Raw genomic sequence first — 16,947 nt, forward strand, 5'->3', positions numbered from 1 at the left:
CCGCTCTTGCCTCTCCGTGTTTCTTTCGTATCTTCTCTCTCGCGTCTTTCTCGACGAGGAGAAAGCGGGAGAGAGAAAGAAAGAGACGGGAAGGAAAAGAGGGGAAAAAAATGGGAAAAAGGAATGGAGAATCGAGAAGGTGTCGCGATGTAAACGGCAGCGCGGTTAATTAGATAACAAAGGCCTAATTGGCTGGTTGACACCGTGCAACGACGCGTAACCACTTTCATTCTCCGTTATTTCTCTTCATTGACACCGGCAAGAATACGACACGCGAGCGTGCGCGCGTTTATTCCACGACGAGGCCCAGTGAGAGTACGGACGAATGTAGTTCACGGCTACGAACGGAATTACGGCTAGCCGGTAATGCGAGCCGAAACTCGACAAGCCGGCAATTAAATGTCGGATACACGGCGTAAATCAGGTTCCCGATAAGAATCGAGGCTCGGGGGCGACCCCGTGAACCAAGAACGCGGCTGATCGCGAATGGTCGAACGAATTTCGAGTTACGTACGCGCGTTGAGTCACTCGATGACTCGCCGACTGGCGTGCAAACCGCTAGCACCGACGTCATTTCATCGCGGATTAAAAACTCGAAGGCTGACACTTTTCCAGTTCGACTCGACGTGTTACTTTTCTCCCTTCAAGAATTTCATTTGACGTTAGGCAGGAAAATGTGGAAATAGACTCCAACCATAAATAGCACTTTGTACACTGAGATAGTTTCAAGGAGGAGGTAACGATTTGCGAATCTTTCCACTGGATTGACCAGGAGAGGAACAGTATAAAATAGTAGAGTAGTGTAAAATAATTTCCTTTCAAACGGGAAACGATTTATGGGATATTGCAACCATCTGTATTCAACCATCTTATCGGCAACCGTTGATTATACGTTGTTTAATATTATCTCTCTAACCTATTTTTAAATTTAACGCTATATTTATCTCGGTAGATAAAGGGGTACGCAGAAATTCGCAAATCGTTTCTGCAATCCTCCAATTTCCGTCGACACGAACTAGCCGGACTAGAACGTAATTGGTATCACAAAGAAATTGAAGGAACACGTGGTCGCAAGGTCGAAGACCGGCAGGTATCGCGTGTATCCGGACGTTGGTTTCACGCCACCGTGAAACTGGTGTTCAGGTTGACGAACAGCGGAGATAAAAACGCGTTATCGAGGCTTTTACTTTCGGACGGCATCGACAGTAACGAGGAAGAAAGTGTACAAACGTGTTTGGATCAGGCGCGCCGGTAGAGGTGGTCAAAAATTAATTAACAGCTCCATTGTGAACGGACTAACGTTGCGTGTTGAAGGAGCGAGGAACAACGAGTTGAACGTACCTCGTCGACGCGAATAGAAACGACCACGATAATTCACGGGCCCCACGTGAACAGATGAACGCGTACCGGAAGCAATCCGCTCGTTTATCAAGACGACGCTACGAAACCGAGTTATCAGACAGCCGGTTCAACGACCACCGCCCATGCCGTGTAACCTATTCTACCAGGAACGAGCCTGGTCTAGATCGAGGTCGCGACAAACTCCACGATGAAACATGGTCGAAAATTCGAGATTCACGACTCGAACCGTCCCAGCGCACTGTCCGACACACGCGCACCAAGAATTTTCCCGTATCGGGACTCGTAGCTGTCCAGGTTAAAGATGCAGGTTAAAAATCCAGGTTGAAAAGCTTGGAAGAGTAGAGGGAATTTCCAGATGACCGTTTACTTCCGATATCTGCGGCTCGCGAGGTTTCCAGTTATCGGCACTCGGATACCGGTTCCGTCGATCACGTGTCGCGAAATGACCGTCGCACGCGTACACGCGCATATACAGGCGCGTGTCACGGAGCGGGTGGAAGGTCCATAAAAGCGAAGGAACGCGTTACATCGAAAGCACAGTGTAACCGTGGATCGAGGTCGATCTTCGACGAAGAGTTGCCGGCCAATCCTGAGACTCTGCTTGCTGCTGGATCGGCCTGGTACCTTTCGTTCTGCTATTCGAACACCGTCTGCTCCCCGCGTGTTTCACCTGGCCACCCGTACGCGGCCAACCGTCTCCCCGTGTCCGGTGGAAGCGGCCAATCGCGGAAATCCAGCGTATCCCCACGATTTCCTCCCGCTGTCCACGCTTTGGAGAGCACCAAGTTTCCTGAACCTGGCTGGCCGCCTCCAAACGTTGCCAGACATCTCCGGAGTCGTGGAACTAGCTGTCCCTCGAACATCTCCATCATCCGCTCGCGTCTCGACCAGGATGATCTTCGGTCAGGTAGGATATGGACCAAGGTCGTCCGACGAGAATCGCTGACTATTCTTTCTCTCACCGTTCTCTCTCTCACCGTTCTTTCTCTCACCGTTCCTCCTCTCACCGTTCGTTCTCTCACTATTCTCTCGCAGACCATTCTTACGCAGACCGTTCTTTCGCTGATCACAGTCTGGCTACTCCTCCGTCCATGCATATTCCCTCGACTTTGCGTTTGCTTCCGTTAGCCCGTAGAAGACTCGTCGCTCGTTTAATTCCAACCACCTGTGATTTATCCTCGGTTACTTCTAATTGTTAAACGCTGCCACCTCGACGGTTCCCGTTTTCATTCGTCGACGCTTTTCCGATCGGTATCGCAGCCGTCTGCCCGAGCCAGCGCTAAGGGAGCCGGTCCCAGGGCGCTCGAGGAACACGTTCCCCTTCTCTCTGCATTCCCTTACACTCTCTCCTTCCCTCTCGTCTGCTCCCTGTACTTCTTCCGTCAGCTTTCGTCGACCTCGTTACCAAGGTAGACGCGCGCCGTCGTCCTGAGTGGCTAGCCGGTGCTCGACCCGGCAGGACCGACTCGGTTGCCTCGCGATTTCCCGGCAAAAATAGTCACAGTGTCTCCGCGATGCTCGATCCTTCGTCCACGGAGTCTCCGGCCCGACGAGTTTCCAAGTCGCCGCGATCGCCGGGCGCGAGAAAGTGAGACAGATTAGGATCGGTTGCGAGGCTGCTCGCGTGAAGGAAGCCCCGCGATTTTCCACGGTACGTGTGAACCGTCGTTTCCTCTCGAGGATCGCGTCGGATCCTCAGTGGCCTAACCAGACCATAGCCCGTGCGGACGTTCGCGTGCTCGTGTGCGATCGAAAGCAAGAAGGAAGCGAAAACTGCGCGATTCAGCGGCTCCTGGCTCCGAAATTTGTGAAAGTGAATCGGAAGCGTCCGAATTAGAAAGTCTGGCTCAGGGTTACGAAAGATCCTGCCTGTTCCCGTTCACCGTGACCATCTTATTTTTCATCGGATTCGCCGGCCACGCGACGTTCCTCTTCCCGATCCTCTTCACCGTCCTCGAGGGCGCCGGAAGGGCACCAGGAGCGTGCGAGAAGGGCGACAGAAGGGCGCGAGAAGGGAACCTCGAGGATCGCAGGAGGATATTAATTAGGAGGCGCGGACACGGGCCGGGAAACGTGGCTGCGTGACTTTCGAAAGGCTCCTCGGCGTTGCCTTTCGGCGAGAACGCCGCGTAATCGCCGTTCGAATCGGGTTCCTCGAGTTACGTGGCCATGTAATTACGCGTGTCGGGCAGGAGCGACGCTCGTAACGAAGCATCGCGTCGATCAGCGTCGCCTAATAAGAGGATCGCGATAAAGTTATCGCCAGGCGCGCCGCGATCGTCCTAACTAATTCCGCGTCGGGATCTCTTCGTTAAGCTCAGCCGAACCAAGAGGAATCTTCTCGGCTCGCCACGCTGCTTTCGTCGGCGCGTAATTGACAGCCGAGATCGGAGTCGAAGCCGAATCGCGAAATTTCGAGCTTAGAGTGGTTTCTCCGGGATGAATCTACTCCCTCTGTGGGAGATCATCGCGAGACATCGGCAGTGTTTACCAACATCTGGCGCGAGATCGCGATCTCGTGTGGCAACGATCCGCTCGGCTCCACGTATGAATATTTATCAGAGATTTAATTACTGTACCGCGAATCGTGTCAATTAAAGCGGGACCCTTAAGAGCGCCATAAAACAAAGTCCCTGTAAATTGCACGGTTCGACCGGGCCGATCCGTCAACCGATTCCCTTATCGACTCGCGGAGGCCAGTGGCGAGAACCGGAAATTCATTAGGCATAACGACCGTGGACAAAAATCAGCGTGAGAAGATCAGCGTTGCGTTTAAACGGCTCGCAGGGGTGTCATTTATTCCGCCCCTAACCGTTTATAATATCCTCCCGCGCGGCCATGTTTATTTTTTTCGCAGAATAGAGTGGTACGCGATGATTAACTGCTCTCGACGGAATAGAATTTTTAGAAAATATTCCGAGAAATCGCGACGCATGGAATATGTAGCGAGTGGAAAATAACGAACCGTGGAATATTTTTGAAATAAAAGAACACCGGCGATAGCATCGAAAGTACTCTTTCCCGCCATATACGTTGGCCCCGCGGAGTAAAAGTTATCGTTATAAATCATCGTACATCGCTGCATTTGCGCGCAGAGGATCGAGCTTCGAGTCGTTAATAAAGAGATATTCTACTTTCGAATGGATTCGTAGAAAATATTCCACGAGCCGGTGTATTGTCCGCGAGAGTTGGCGCACGATCCGCTCGTTAGCCCGGAAGATCGCTCGGTTCGCGTCTGCTCGATCATTAATACCTAGTTAGCGCATGGACTCGCTCTTCCTCGACAAGTTTGTCCGTTGATCGCATTCCAGCGTATCGTACACGAAGGAATCCGCGGATATCCTCGTGAACCGGACGATCTCGAGCGCCTCGCGCGATCCGGTCGCAATCGGCAACCTCGATCAACGACGCGGAGATCGAACGAAAGCGCTGATCCATTTTCGCCGGAGTGTCGGCAAACGATTCGAGAAAAGTGTCACCTTTCCAATATGCAAAACAGCAGGCCGAGGAACACGCGCGATGGACCGGTGAGAGGAAAATCCATCGGACGATCGAAAAGCACCGATCCGCGAACTTTCGAAAGACGACGAACCAGGTCGGATTACCGTTCGAGTATTAACATCGCCGGATCACCGTTATTAACTATACGACTTTCAATCTTTCGCAACTTTCCAGCCCGAGTTCCTCCCTCCGGATGCGCGTCTCGATGGCCGACGACGCTCGAAGGAACTCGGAGGATATGATTAGGAAAACTGCTCGAGCGACATCCTCTAATTTAGCCGAGATTAAAGATTACGCGAGGCTCATGTCCGCGGAAGGACACGCGTTAAAAACGGCCGAGGCGTTATTTATACCTGTAAATGCCAAAGCAACGTACACCCGCGCGAAAAATTCTATGAAAAATTTCCAGTATCCCTGGGAATATTAATTCCTCCAAATGGAGATTGCGATCACCCCGGGAAAAATCACGCGGAGAACAGCGGCGTAAGCGTGTAAAATATGCCAAAGCTTGGAATTCGCGAGGTCGGGAAATTATTTCGCGCGTAAGCTTGTACGGCGTAAATTAGTTTAAACGTCTGAAAGAGCGGCGCGGTGGGTCATTGAACGCCTGCGAGCAGACAATAAAAATGCATTTTTCCGTGTTAACGCAGAGTGAAAGCCGGGAGGAGACGATAACAACGACGAGCGTGGTGAGCTCGGCGGGCACGAAGGGTGGGACCAAGACGAAGAAGAAGAAGATCGAGGGCGTCGCCGGTAACGATGCCTCGCCGAACCTCACTCCCCGTACAAAGAAGACCAAGAAGAGCAAGAAGAGCGAGCTCGAGAAGGAGAACATCTCCGTGGTAAGTGGACGGACCGCGGCGCGCGTTCGTTAATTTTCTACAGGGTTATACAGCGTCCGCGCGGCCGAGGGGCGAGGAATGGCGGAGTCGCGCGCCATGTTGTTCCTGCGGACGAGGAAAAGTCGCAGCCGGATGTCGAGATGATCGAATCGAGATCGAGGATCCCGCTCGCGACGGAGTATATACGCACGACCCACGGTATAAACACACACGGTCTGCATGAACCGTTATGTCGTGTTAATTAGCGGTGTCGAAGCATCCACGTCGGTAGACGATGGCCGTGGTCTCGCGGCGAAAACCGGAAGTCCCTGTTTAATCCTTATTTGCATGCGTCCGATTCCGAGCGATAGTTTCCAAGCTTTTCACTTTAATTGACTCAGACCCAGAGAGGAGAACGGGATATCTCGGCTTTTCCGTTTTTCCCTTTTACATTCGTCGCTCGATTCGTTCCGAGGAACGCGAATTTCCGACCAGCCAATTTCTTTCCCCGAGCATTCCATGGGAACCTTTCTCGCCGAGACGACAGCCTCCTCTCTCCTCCAGTTCTGCCCCCAGTCCATCGCGTAATCCCATTCTCGACGTCCGACGAAAGACAACTTGCGAGCCTGTCCCCGGGACAATGGCGTCCACGTCTGGAGGAAAAAGTTGCGAAAGTTCCGCTCCGAAGGGAAAACTCTTCGGAAGTTGGACATTTCCCGAGATCGATATTCCGAGTTTCTATCTTTGCCTCCCTCCGCGACGACAATGTCGCTATCTCCCCGATTCCCTCACCCAGACAATACTCCCGACCACGGAACGCTGAAAGGGCTAGAGTCCCGGAAGCCAAAGCCGAATCCTCAGAGACACCGATCTAATCCCTCCGACTCTTGTAACAGTGTTGCATGTACAGTGTGCGCGTGTTTGTCTGTTTGTCAGAACTCTAACTTGCAAGAGCCGAGCATGCACCCTGGTCCGCGGCAGATGAACCCGGAAAGCCTCGATTTCTCGGACGAGAACGATCTATCGAACGTGAACGTGAAATCTCTGGTAAGTCTCGCTAACGTGACCGCCAAGTCGCCACGACTTCCTATCGCACAGAGGAGAAGATGGAGATAGAAAGGTTTCCACGCGAGCGCGCAAAGTAGTTGCAATTTTTCCGCGCGTGCACGCGTCGCGAGCCAGCAAATTGTTCGCGATCCATGATCCGATCCAGCGTGGTAGCCCGTTACGCGTTCGAGTCCAACACCACGTGTCTCGATCACACGCGCGCGCGCCATCGACCGAGGAATCCGACTCGCCTTCTGCACGCGATTCCTCTGCATTTTTCTCTTCTCTTCCTTCGCCGATCGTTGGAAAAACCCGTAAGCGCGATACGGTACCTCGCGTGGCCCGTTCGGATCTATCGGGTCCGACGTGGTAGATGAATTTCGCGTAAATTTCGCGTAAATTTCGCGTAAATTTCGCGTAGAAACGTCGCGTCGCGTTGATCAGCTCGAGGAGCCGTAGACGGGGAAGTGGTTGGGGACACGATCGTTGATAAATCGCTGATGGAAAATGGCGAACGCGCTACCACGGTGTGAACTGCTGGCGTGCGGTGACAAGACTCGTACGGGGCCACGTGGGTGACGAAGATCGATCTCGCGTAAATTTGTTTCGGGATCTTTTGACGTACTTGGTCAGTCGATGTACAAAGAGCCGCTTCACGCGGTCCCCGAGATAGAGACACCAGTGGTAGAGAGATCGCTAATGAATTCCTGGTTAAATTGTTACTCGTATATTATCCTGCATGTATAGCGAATGTATCGAATGTAACGACCCACGAGTATCGTGATATATCGAGGTTTCTATCCAGCGACGTTAGTAGAAGTCCGATTGAGAGAGCCCAAGTAGACTATGAATCACCGTACCCAGTCGCATGTGATTAGCTTTGTACCCTGTGCATTGTATTTTGTGCATGCAGACACAGAATTATGTATCGGAGGCGACTCGAAACGAGCAGGATCGATGCACGAAGGAAAAGATCGCGACCGGCGTGTCGATCAAACAGTTGGTAAGTAGGAAACGGTGATCGAACACCGTGTTTCTCGTATATTCGCGTATCTTCTAATAGAATCGTCGGGTTCACGATTAATCATCGACGACCGCGTCGAATTTTCACCGTTTAACGACGATCTTTTTATAACGAACGCTTGTTCGCGCGGCTGAAGCGTAAACCGCTTTAATGGCTGTCGAATTACACTTTGTCAGTTGTATTTTGTCACTAACAGTGTCGTAGCTTTGGCGACATCTCGAACATGAGCGACGGCGATCAGACGACGTACGGGAAAGCGAATCACACGATGGACACCGAAGAGGTTTGTATATCGTATCATCTGACTCACCTATTTTTCGATTTTCGTTTCCGTTACGTCGCATCGGCTATAGAGCAATCTTACCAAGCACGGTCGCGTCAACATCGGCTGCTTTAACCCTCGACACGTAGCTTCTAATTGACTAAAAAATTCGTCGCACGTCTCGGGAATAACCTGCTGGGCCCGCTCGTCAGGTGTTTCCCTCGCTTTGTTCGCCACCGACTAACGGAACGGGTAGGAAGGCGAGCCTAAGCGAGGCGGTAATTTGAAAAGATGATTCAGGATACGGGAGAGAGAGCTTCGCAGTCGAGGGTTAACGAGCTGGTGGCGAAAACGCGCGTTCAATCTCGCGACAATAGATTCTCGCAGCTTTTTCATCCCTGAAAATCGCTGCCATGTTTCTCCTGTCTTTTCTCTTCCATTTTTTTCATTTTTTTTTTATTTTTATTTTTACTTTCTTTCCTGGCTCGTCGCGTCGATTGTAAAAGCAGAAACGTTAAATCGCTTCAATTCGTCGGAGACGAAGAACTCCCCGGCGTAATTGGAGTCGGTCGCGAGCATGTTGCTCGGCATATGCATGAGCTACTTCGAACTTCCGTTATTTCGCTTCGCGATGTGTGGCAATAGGATTAACTGGACGACGAACAAATAATTTATCCTGATTATCGTAACAGCATACTAATCGCATAAGGAGCGCGAGCTTTGCTCGCGGAACCTCTGGCACACTGTTGTACGCCTACCTCTCGAGAAAAGTAGAAAAATTCGCGAAAATTCGGGGCAATTACGCCCCTGTACACGCGTAAACGCGAGGGTAGTGGTAAAAATTTCGAGGAGGGATGTTTTCGAGGGGGTGGAAGGTGACAGGGGTGGGAAAAGTTGGCAAAGCTCGCGGCTCCGCGAAACTGTCCGCAAACTTGCCGCTAATCTGAGTTCCCATTGACGCTCCCAACGATCGTAGAAAGCAAGGTCGCTGGGTGATCTGCGAGTATGCGAGAAGGGTTACTCGAAGTTCGCCAAAGACGCGCTCGTCTTCACCGGGGTGTCGGTCAAGGCCCTCGTAAGTACCTTTCGTGAACCTGTCGGACGACATGGCGGATGGCTGGAATATGCCGCGTTCACCGATCGACGGACACGCGTATTCTTTCGCTATTCGTGCGAGGGAAGCGATTTTTCCGCGCTTTCCGAGAAACGCCGGCAAGTCGGGTACGCGTAGGATCGAAAGACGGGGTAATTTGCCGAGCGTGTGCACGTGAGCGATCCGCTCGAGTACGCCGTGGTTGGCGAGGCCGGAGCGTTTTGCCGCGGAGTCGGTCGCCGTCACGCCGCGAATGCTGTCTCTCCATTTAAGGGAGGGCCGGCTTTGATAATAACCTACTACTCATTTGCCCCACTTTGTGCGCCAGCAATGGCCGAGAATCGAGGTCTTACGAGTTTTTCGCCGCGAGTATCCGTCGTTTATCGGTTATCCGGTTACGGATTTCGAGTCGAGTGACATAATTCCTCGGCATCACAGCCGCTGGTGAACGCAGTGAAATCGTCCCGACTCCGATTCGTTCGGCAACGCCGAAATCGGCACAGCCGGGTGGGGGCCCCCCTTTTCGGCTTTTCCCGCCATTTCTACCGCGTTTTTCAATGGGCCAATTCACGCCGGCGACCCAGACGCCCTGTTACCGGAGTCGGTCGGTGAAGTTCGAAATTTCAATTTGCATAGATCCGGCTGGTACGATGAAAAGACCACGCGGACGAGCACGTACCCGCGCCGTGCCGGAGAAAGCATCGGGTACGCTAGTCCGTGCCAAAAAGAAACGCCGTTCGAAGCTCAAACCCGGGAAACAATTCCAGCTGTCCCCGTGCTCTGTCCTCTCTCGTTCTTCTCTCTTTCTCTCTCCTTTGTCCTCTTTTCTTCGCTCATGCGATGCAGCGGTTGGCGAAGATTCGTAGCGACCAATTGGCGAGCGACAACCTTTTACGGGGGCTCCTCTGCCAATTCACTCGCGTTTCTCCGTTTGCTTATCGGTTAACGATTCCCTTCCTTCTCGGGACCTTAGCTCACGCACGCGAGCGTGCCATCCGTGTCGCGATGTACTAATTTCCTCGGTCAACGCTTTTCCCCCGATTGCGAGACCCAAACTCGGATTTTCCATCTGCCGGGCGACGCTGAAGCAACTCCGCGGGAAATTGGGAAACCTCGTTGAAAAATTCAGACAGGGACCGGAATGAGTCCATCGAATGCACCTAGTGGTGGACCACCGATCTCTGCTTCGTCGTTCACGACGATATCTTTGCGAAATTGAGAAGTTGCTTCCACGTCGCCCCGTGCACACGCCCCTATGCCTCCTTCGCGTGTAGACGATGGAGGAAGAAGAAGCAAACGAGAAACGCGACGAGGTCTGTTGGTATTAGCAATTCTCCCGTTCACGAATGGGCGAAGAAAATTTGCGAGGCCGCCAACCGCTGAATCTCGAACTCGAGAATGAAGGTAGTCGCTTCGATTATTTACCAGCCGACACTAACCCGCAGCCCGTGCTGTTTCTTTCTTTTTGTTCGGTGCCTTCCCCGGCCCCGGGATGCATGAAACCTTAATCGAAAACTTACGAAACCGACCTCGGGACAGAGGGCTTCCTACTGTAGTTTGGCAAACTTAACGAGCGAGGGTAAGGACACGGATCGGCCGAGGCTCGAGGTAAGACTCCCGAAGTGATAACCACGATACGGTCGGTTCTGCACGAAGCTTTCATCTCCTCTCACGTTTTCCTCCACTTTCCACGCTTTTCGCCTGCCAACGCTGCTTTTCTTTGCTTTCTTCTCTTGGCACTCGACTTTTTCTCTCTCTTTCTCTCTCTCTCTCTCTCTCTCTCTCTCTAGATCGCTTGATAAACGGGATTTGCTTCTTGGATCGTTGCTAATCCGTGCAACGAGATCGCGACTTTTACATAGACTCGCTTGAAACGTATCCTTTGGTTTACACTCGATTGGAACGAAAGCTCTCCGCTCTTTTATTCCGTCGGTCCCGTTTGGTCCACGTAGAGTAGGATTGTCGCGATAGTGTAGAAATTCTGCAGCGTAGAGATCCGGATGGCTTTCGTTCCAATCCGATGGGTTTGCAAGCAAACGATCGGACGCCATTGGTCTCCTGTTCTGTTGTTCCGTTCCGGGGAGCTTCGAGGAGTACACCCCCGACACACGCACGAATCGACTCGTTACCGCCTCACCGTGGCGAACGTGTTCACCGTGGGCACCGTTTTCAAAATTCGCCGGGAAAATGACAGAGATAAAAAGGAGAGATCGAAATGGCGAATCTTTCCCGATCGGCGAAACACGCTTTCATGCTCACGCTGAACAAGCTTCAGGCTGGGAACGAAACACGAATCCCACGAGGCTTCCTCCCCCGACGACAAGAACAGGGCCGAGGTTTTCGACCACTTCTCGTTTGACGCGCGCACTGTTTGTGTTTACAGAAGTCGAGCTTCAATAAATTCGACGCCCTCAGCAAGAAGACGGTGCTGCATGTGCGCTCGATCGATGCGGGCAAAGTGCAACAGCAGCTGAACGCCGTAAGCTCACTCTCTCTCTCTCCATCTTCTCTAGCTCGCTCTTTCTCTCGGGATACTTTAAGATTGACGTACTTAACCCTTCAGCCGCGGAGAGCGTGTAAATAGCCTTTCTGTTTCGAGCTGTTCGCGCGGAATTGATCGTGCCAAGCTCGCCCGTTCTCTCTCGCAGCCGAGGAAACACAAAGGAGCTGTTCGCTCGAGGAGAAACTCTCGGCTGAAGGATTAACCTTTAAATCGCGAAAACTGGGGAAGAAAACCGAGAGGAAAACGTCGCTTCTCCTTTTTCTCTTCGAAATAACTTCGTTACACCGTGTCCCCTCGACGAAGGGCCTTTAATCGCTTCGGAGTCGACTCGAACTCGTTGTCGCGATCTGCCGAGGTTTACCCGAGGCTCCGATCAACGTAATCGGCACAACGAAAACAAAGGATTAAAGGGACGGAGGAGGGGGGCACGGGTAAAGGGGGGAGAGAATAGAGCCGGTGGAAGAATAATCGAATTTGACAGCAGGTGGGTCAAAATGGCGACACGAATCCGAACTGCCGCAGCTGCGGCAAGGTCGTCTTCCAAATGGAACAGACAAAGGCCGAGGGTCTGGTCTGGCACAAGAATTGCTTCCGGTGCGTCCAGTGTAGCAAGCAGCTTAACGTGGACAATTACGAGAGCCACGAGAGCACGCTTTACTGTAAGCCACACTTCAAGGAACTCTTCCAACCGAAACCGGTTGAAGAGTCCGACCAGCCTGGTAAGTCGATCACACCGCACCGTTTACGCCACGCTCTCCTCGCGCTGCTAGACGTAGGCGGAACTCGCCTCGAAATAGCCTCTCGATCTAATCTCCGCGAATCTTTCTGGTCGCTTTCGTATCACCGCCTCCCGGTATTCGCGGGCCTGTGTCTTCTTTCTTTGCATCCGCCACGCGAACGTAAACCATCCACGTTTACCCCGGTCTTTCTTTCGCGCTCTTCAAAGGCATCCGCGGAATCAAAGGAACTCGCCAAACTTTTCTCGTTTCTTTCGTTTCCCCCTTTTATTTTCTATCTCTCTTTTCCGTTTCTTTCTCCCGGTTTCGACTCGGAGCGAGTTTCGTCTCCTGTTGCGGATGAAAGATAGCGAAACCGGTCGCGAATTAACGGAAAGCGCGTAAAGGTTGGTCCCCGTTCGAAGGAAATCCGATTGCCGTTGCGGACGAACGAGCGAAACGTACCGTCGTGTATTCCACGCGGGACCCTGACTCGCAAGGCCCCCCATTTTATCGTAGCCGTACTGAAATTACTCTTCCTTCCCTTCTGTCTGCTCCCCTGCTCCCCGATCTTCCCTCCCCTATATAATTACACGTAAATGCAGAGAGATCGTTAATGCGACAAAGAGATGTCTTGTGAACTTCGTAGTGCGACCTCGAAAGCCGGAGCTGATCATACGGGAGAACGAGCCGAAAGAGCTGCCGCCCGATGTGGTCAGAGGTAATAGTTCTGACGGTGGTAGTGTGCGACCAAGTGGCGACAAACGTCGTCCAAGAGTGGACTATCTAACAGTTGTCTAACCGTTTGCAGAGTGCACCCCTCTTAATACCGCTGATTATCGTTAACAACGACACCACGCATTCTTAGCCATCCCTGTGGAGACTTTTCCCTTTTCTTTTTTTTTTTTTTTTTGCCTCATTTCTTCGCACTCGTACCATTTTTTCGTTTCTCTTCCCCTCCATTCCATTCCTCGTATTATCGGTTGTTTGGTTTGTTCCGATCCTCTATATTTTTCCATTTTTTAGTTTTCTTTTCTTTATTATTTTTCTTTTTTTTTTTTTTTTTTTTTTTTTTTTTTTTTTTTTTTTTTTTTTTTTTTTTTTTTTCTTACTGTCGTTATCGTCACGACGGATGCTGTAACGTCGCTGTAGTGAGGCAGAATCATCGTTGCATGACGACACGTGACAATTTCGAGTCCGCGTGTGGAACGAGCACGTAGCTAGCGTATTTAAGAGACACGTATAATCAACGAGTCAGAGCAGTTGTTTTCCAACGAAGCACACCGGACACGAGATTGTCGGGATCCGATCCACTCCGTTCCCAAACGACTAACTCGCGCAGTAAACCTCTTTAGAGCGAACTGAACGATTTTATCACAGCTTGGCTAGACTCCCGAACGCATACAGACCAGAGTCGCCTATCGGACCATTAGAAATCATAACCATCGCATCAACAACGGTGTACCATCAATCTAAGCGAATACCCGAGATTCTATCTGCGAGAATATTGAACGGAAATGTCTTTTCCTCTCCATTACAGCCTCAGACAAACCGGACCTGGGTCTCGAGGAGCTGTCGAGCCTGAACGTGAAGTCCCGGTTCCAAGTGTTCGAGAAGGCCGGCGCGGAGACCAACGAGATCGAAAGGTCGCCGTCGCAGATCGCCGTGAAGAGGTCTCCCAGTATCCTCAGCAAGCTCGCCAAGTGAGTAATCCATCGTTTTGGCGGAGTCCACCTATGCATCCAGCTCGTCGAATCGTCCTGGCCTCACTCTCTCCTCTCTCGTTCCACCGACCATATACGACGACGCCGTGGGTCGAGGAGATGGTTCTCAGCCGTGACACAGATTCGTTTCCACGAGATGGACACAACGAGGACTACTGTGGCTCAGCGCAGACGACGTTTTTCTTGGAACACGGATAATCTTTCGCCTCGCGTTTGCTTCTTTTGTACCAGCCCTTCTCCTCTGCTGCTCCGTGCAATCGCGCACGCTTTTTCGATCGATCGATCAGTCAATCTGACGAGACTTCTTCTAATCGAACGAAGAAATTTCAACCTTCCGATAACACGTTGATCGCCGAGCTTAAATCGAATATGCCTCTCGCGTTTTTCTACTAATGTCTCGAAAGTTAAAACGTGAAATGTGCTCGTAGCACGGTCCAAAAGAGATACGACTGTTGTCCACACGATGATCAACGTGTTAATCGAAGGAGATAAATAATGGCGAACGTGTAATTCGATGAAGCACAGCTGCGTCGCTCGAAAAATCTGCAAGCTAAGATTCGCGAATATAAAGTAATACAGAGACGAATTTGCCAACGTACCCTCGATTGCGACAAGTTCGGCTGATCAGCGATTTTCATTCGCGGCCATCGCGGGCTCCGCATAAAAGAGCTTGGCGAAGAAACGTGTCGGCGTTGTCCGTGTGCCAAGCAATCAGAATTCGCCGGAATGTTTGCGACTACTTTGCACGTCTTTTTGTCCAGATTCCAGGCCAAAGGCATGGACATCGGAGTGGCGGATGAGTCTCTGAATGGGATCCCTTACGAAGAGTCGAGCGAGAGCGAGGAAGAGGAAGAGACGGAGGAAACGGAGGGTGAGGACGCGGAGAAACATTTAATTCAAATCGAGATTCCACGTAGCCCGTGTTTCGTGGCTTAAGCTCTGTCTTCCCTTTGTCCCTGCCGTATTTCCTCGAGAGAGGCAGCTCTTTTTGCAGCCCCTTCTGCACGATGGGACGTCGCCATTGGGAAAGCTTCGAGTAACCGTTCAAAAGCTACCGAATAACGTCTCATTGTCGAGCCTCATAAGCGATTTTCCACAGAAACCAGGCAATTAGACTCGATCCGTTGAATTACATTCAATACCAGTTTCACTTGTCCGACCTGACGCTCTCAGGAACATTCATTTTTGTACGACTAACGAGAATTTGAGGTTATGAAGACACGTAAATACACGTAGTCCGTTGTAAGAGTATTTGTAAGGAACAAAATCTCGTTGAAGAACACTAGTAATTACCAAACCAGTAAAACGACTGGTCTCAGACTCTCTGTTTCTGTAATTACTGAAAATCTACGTAAATACCTGCTTGTAGCAAACTTAACGTTGACTGTAATTCAGATAGAACTGGTATTATATATATATATATATATTTATTTACCTTCGTCGTATCAGCGAAATTGCTGTTATCCATGCATCGAAAATCTATTGTTAATAACTGTTAATAACTCGATGTCACATACCGATGTTAGTTACTCGATAATGGTCGACGTTACTCGACGATACCTCGCTCTGGAGAACGGAATTTCGCGAAAATCGAAGGACGATGTTTTCGACGCGAGATGGCAGTAATGGAAGGTATCCGTGTTGTTGTTTCGCAGAGGTGGACAGCGAGATCGTGAAGGCGAAACGCGCGACCCGCGAGCGACCCATCAGCTTCACGAAGATGGACGACATAAAGAATCGTTGGGAGACGACCAGCCAGCAGGGAAGACGGGAGGTGCAACGGGAGGCGAGGAAAGAGGAGATCGCTGGAATTCGCTCGAGATTGTTCATGGTAAATTCGCGTTCGTTTTCGGGCTCGTTGAACCGTTACGGTGCGAGCTACACCGTGATTTCGAGAATGACACGATCCCATGGCGTCCGAGTTAATTTCGAGAGCATCTGAATCGGCCGGGAAGTAGTCCGGGGTAATGGCATCGAGTCCATTAGACGTAGACGTGGAAAAAGTAGGAGAGGAGGAAATGTAGCGCACGCATTCTCTCTTTAGAACGCGCTTAACTTCGAGTAACACGTGCACGGTAGCGATTACGATGGCGAACGATATTTCTCGTTCGTTCGATCCTCACGGTGAACCGCTGTGGGTTCGATATTTTAAGAACAAAGTACGAACAACGACTACTGCACCCTCTGGTGTCCATTTACGAGAAGGGTAGAGCGTGAAAGGAAAGATTGTAGAAAAGAAGAACTTTTTCGAGAGAGATATATACATATTTCTGTACATGTATACATACATACGTATATCGGCTTTGGAGATTTGTCTACGTCTCTGAGCGAAACGAGATCAAAGGGTTGTGCGAGCGTACCTAACGGAAGCTCGATTTCTCTGTTGCAGGGCAAACAGGGTAAAATGAAGGAGATGTATCAGCAAGCGGTAGCCGGAAGCGAGCGCGTGACGAAGATCAATGCGGCGGAGGAGATCCAACACTCGACCCACGCTCGTTCCATCAAAGAACGATTCGAACGGGGCGAGCCCATCGCTGCGTCCGACGACGAGACGGACAGCAAACCGAAACCGGAGAAGGCTGACGAGGAAGTGATCGCAGCAGGTGCATTTTGCCCCGCGAACCAACGTATATTTAGAACCCGTTAAATGTAATTAGCCACATGGATCGGCGGTCGAAAACTGCCAGCGGCGACTGACCGCTGAATTTGCTACCATGTGCGCTAGAAAGATCGTACTAGAGTGGTCTCAAGATAGATATTGTAGATCGTATAAGAGGAAGAGCCGCTCTAGGCGTCTTCCGACTCCCTGTCTGTTATTTGCTCTTGCAAACCGATACTTTGCGCCGACTATTCAAGATAAATCGATCGGTTGGATGTTGCACAGGGATCAGCAG

General features: G+C 51.1%; 1 protein-coding gene across 1 annotated transcript in view; it reads left to right on the plus strand.

Annotated features, from left to right (window-relative positions):
• The window catches only part of LOC108552853 (uncharacterized), a 64,091-nt gene that overhangs the window by 36,966 nt on the left and 10,178 nt on the right, over nt 1-16,947 (plus strand). The window contains 13 exon segments of the mRNA XM_017907535.1: nt 5,514-5,705; nt 6,621-6,731; nt 7,645-7,734; nt 7,952-8,038; nt 8,994-9,092; nt 10,650-10,718; nt 11,494-11,589; nt 12,098-12,332; nt 12,979-13,050; nt 13,870-14,032; nt 14,815-14,924; nt 15,709-15,884; nt 16,443-16,796. Coding sequence (XP_017763024.1) covers nt 5,514-5,705; nt 6,621-6,731; nt 7,645-7,734; nt 7,952-8,038; nt 8,994-9,092; nt 10,650-10,718; nt 11,494-11,589; nt 12,098-12,332; nt 12,979-13,050; nt 13,870-14,032; nt 14,815-14,924; nt 15,709-15,884; nt 16,443-16,796 — 1,854 coding nt within the window.

Source organism: Eufriesea mexicana, unplaced genomic scaffold (assembly GCF_001483705.2).
Source record: "Eufriesea mexicana isolate 0111107269 unplaced genomic scaffold, ASM148370v2 scaffold8199, whole genome shotgun sequence".
In the NCBI taxonomy this organism is placed as follows: Eukaryota; Metazoa; Arthropoda; class Insecta; order Hymenoptera; family Apidae; genus Eufriesea; species Eufriesea mexicana.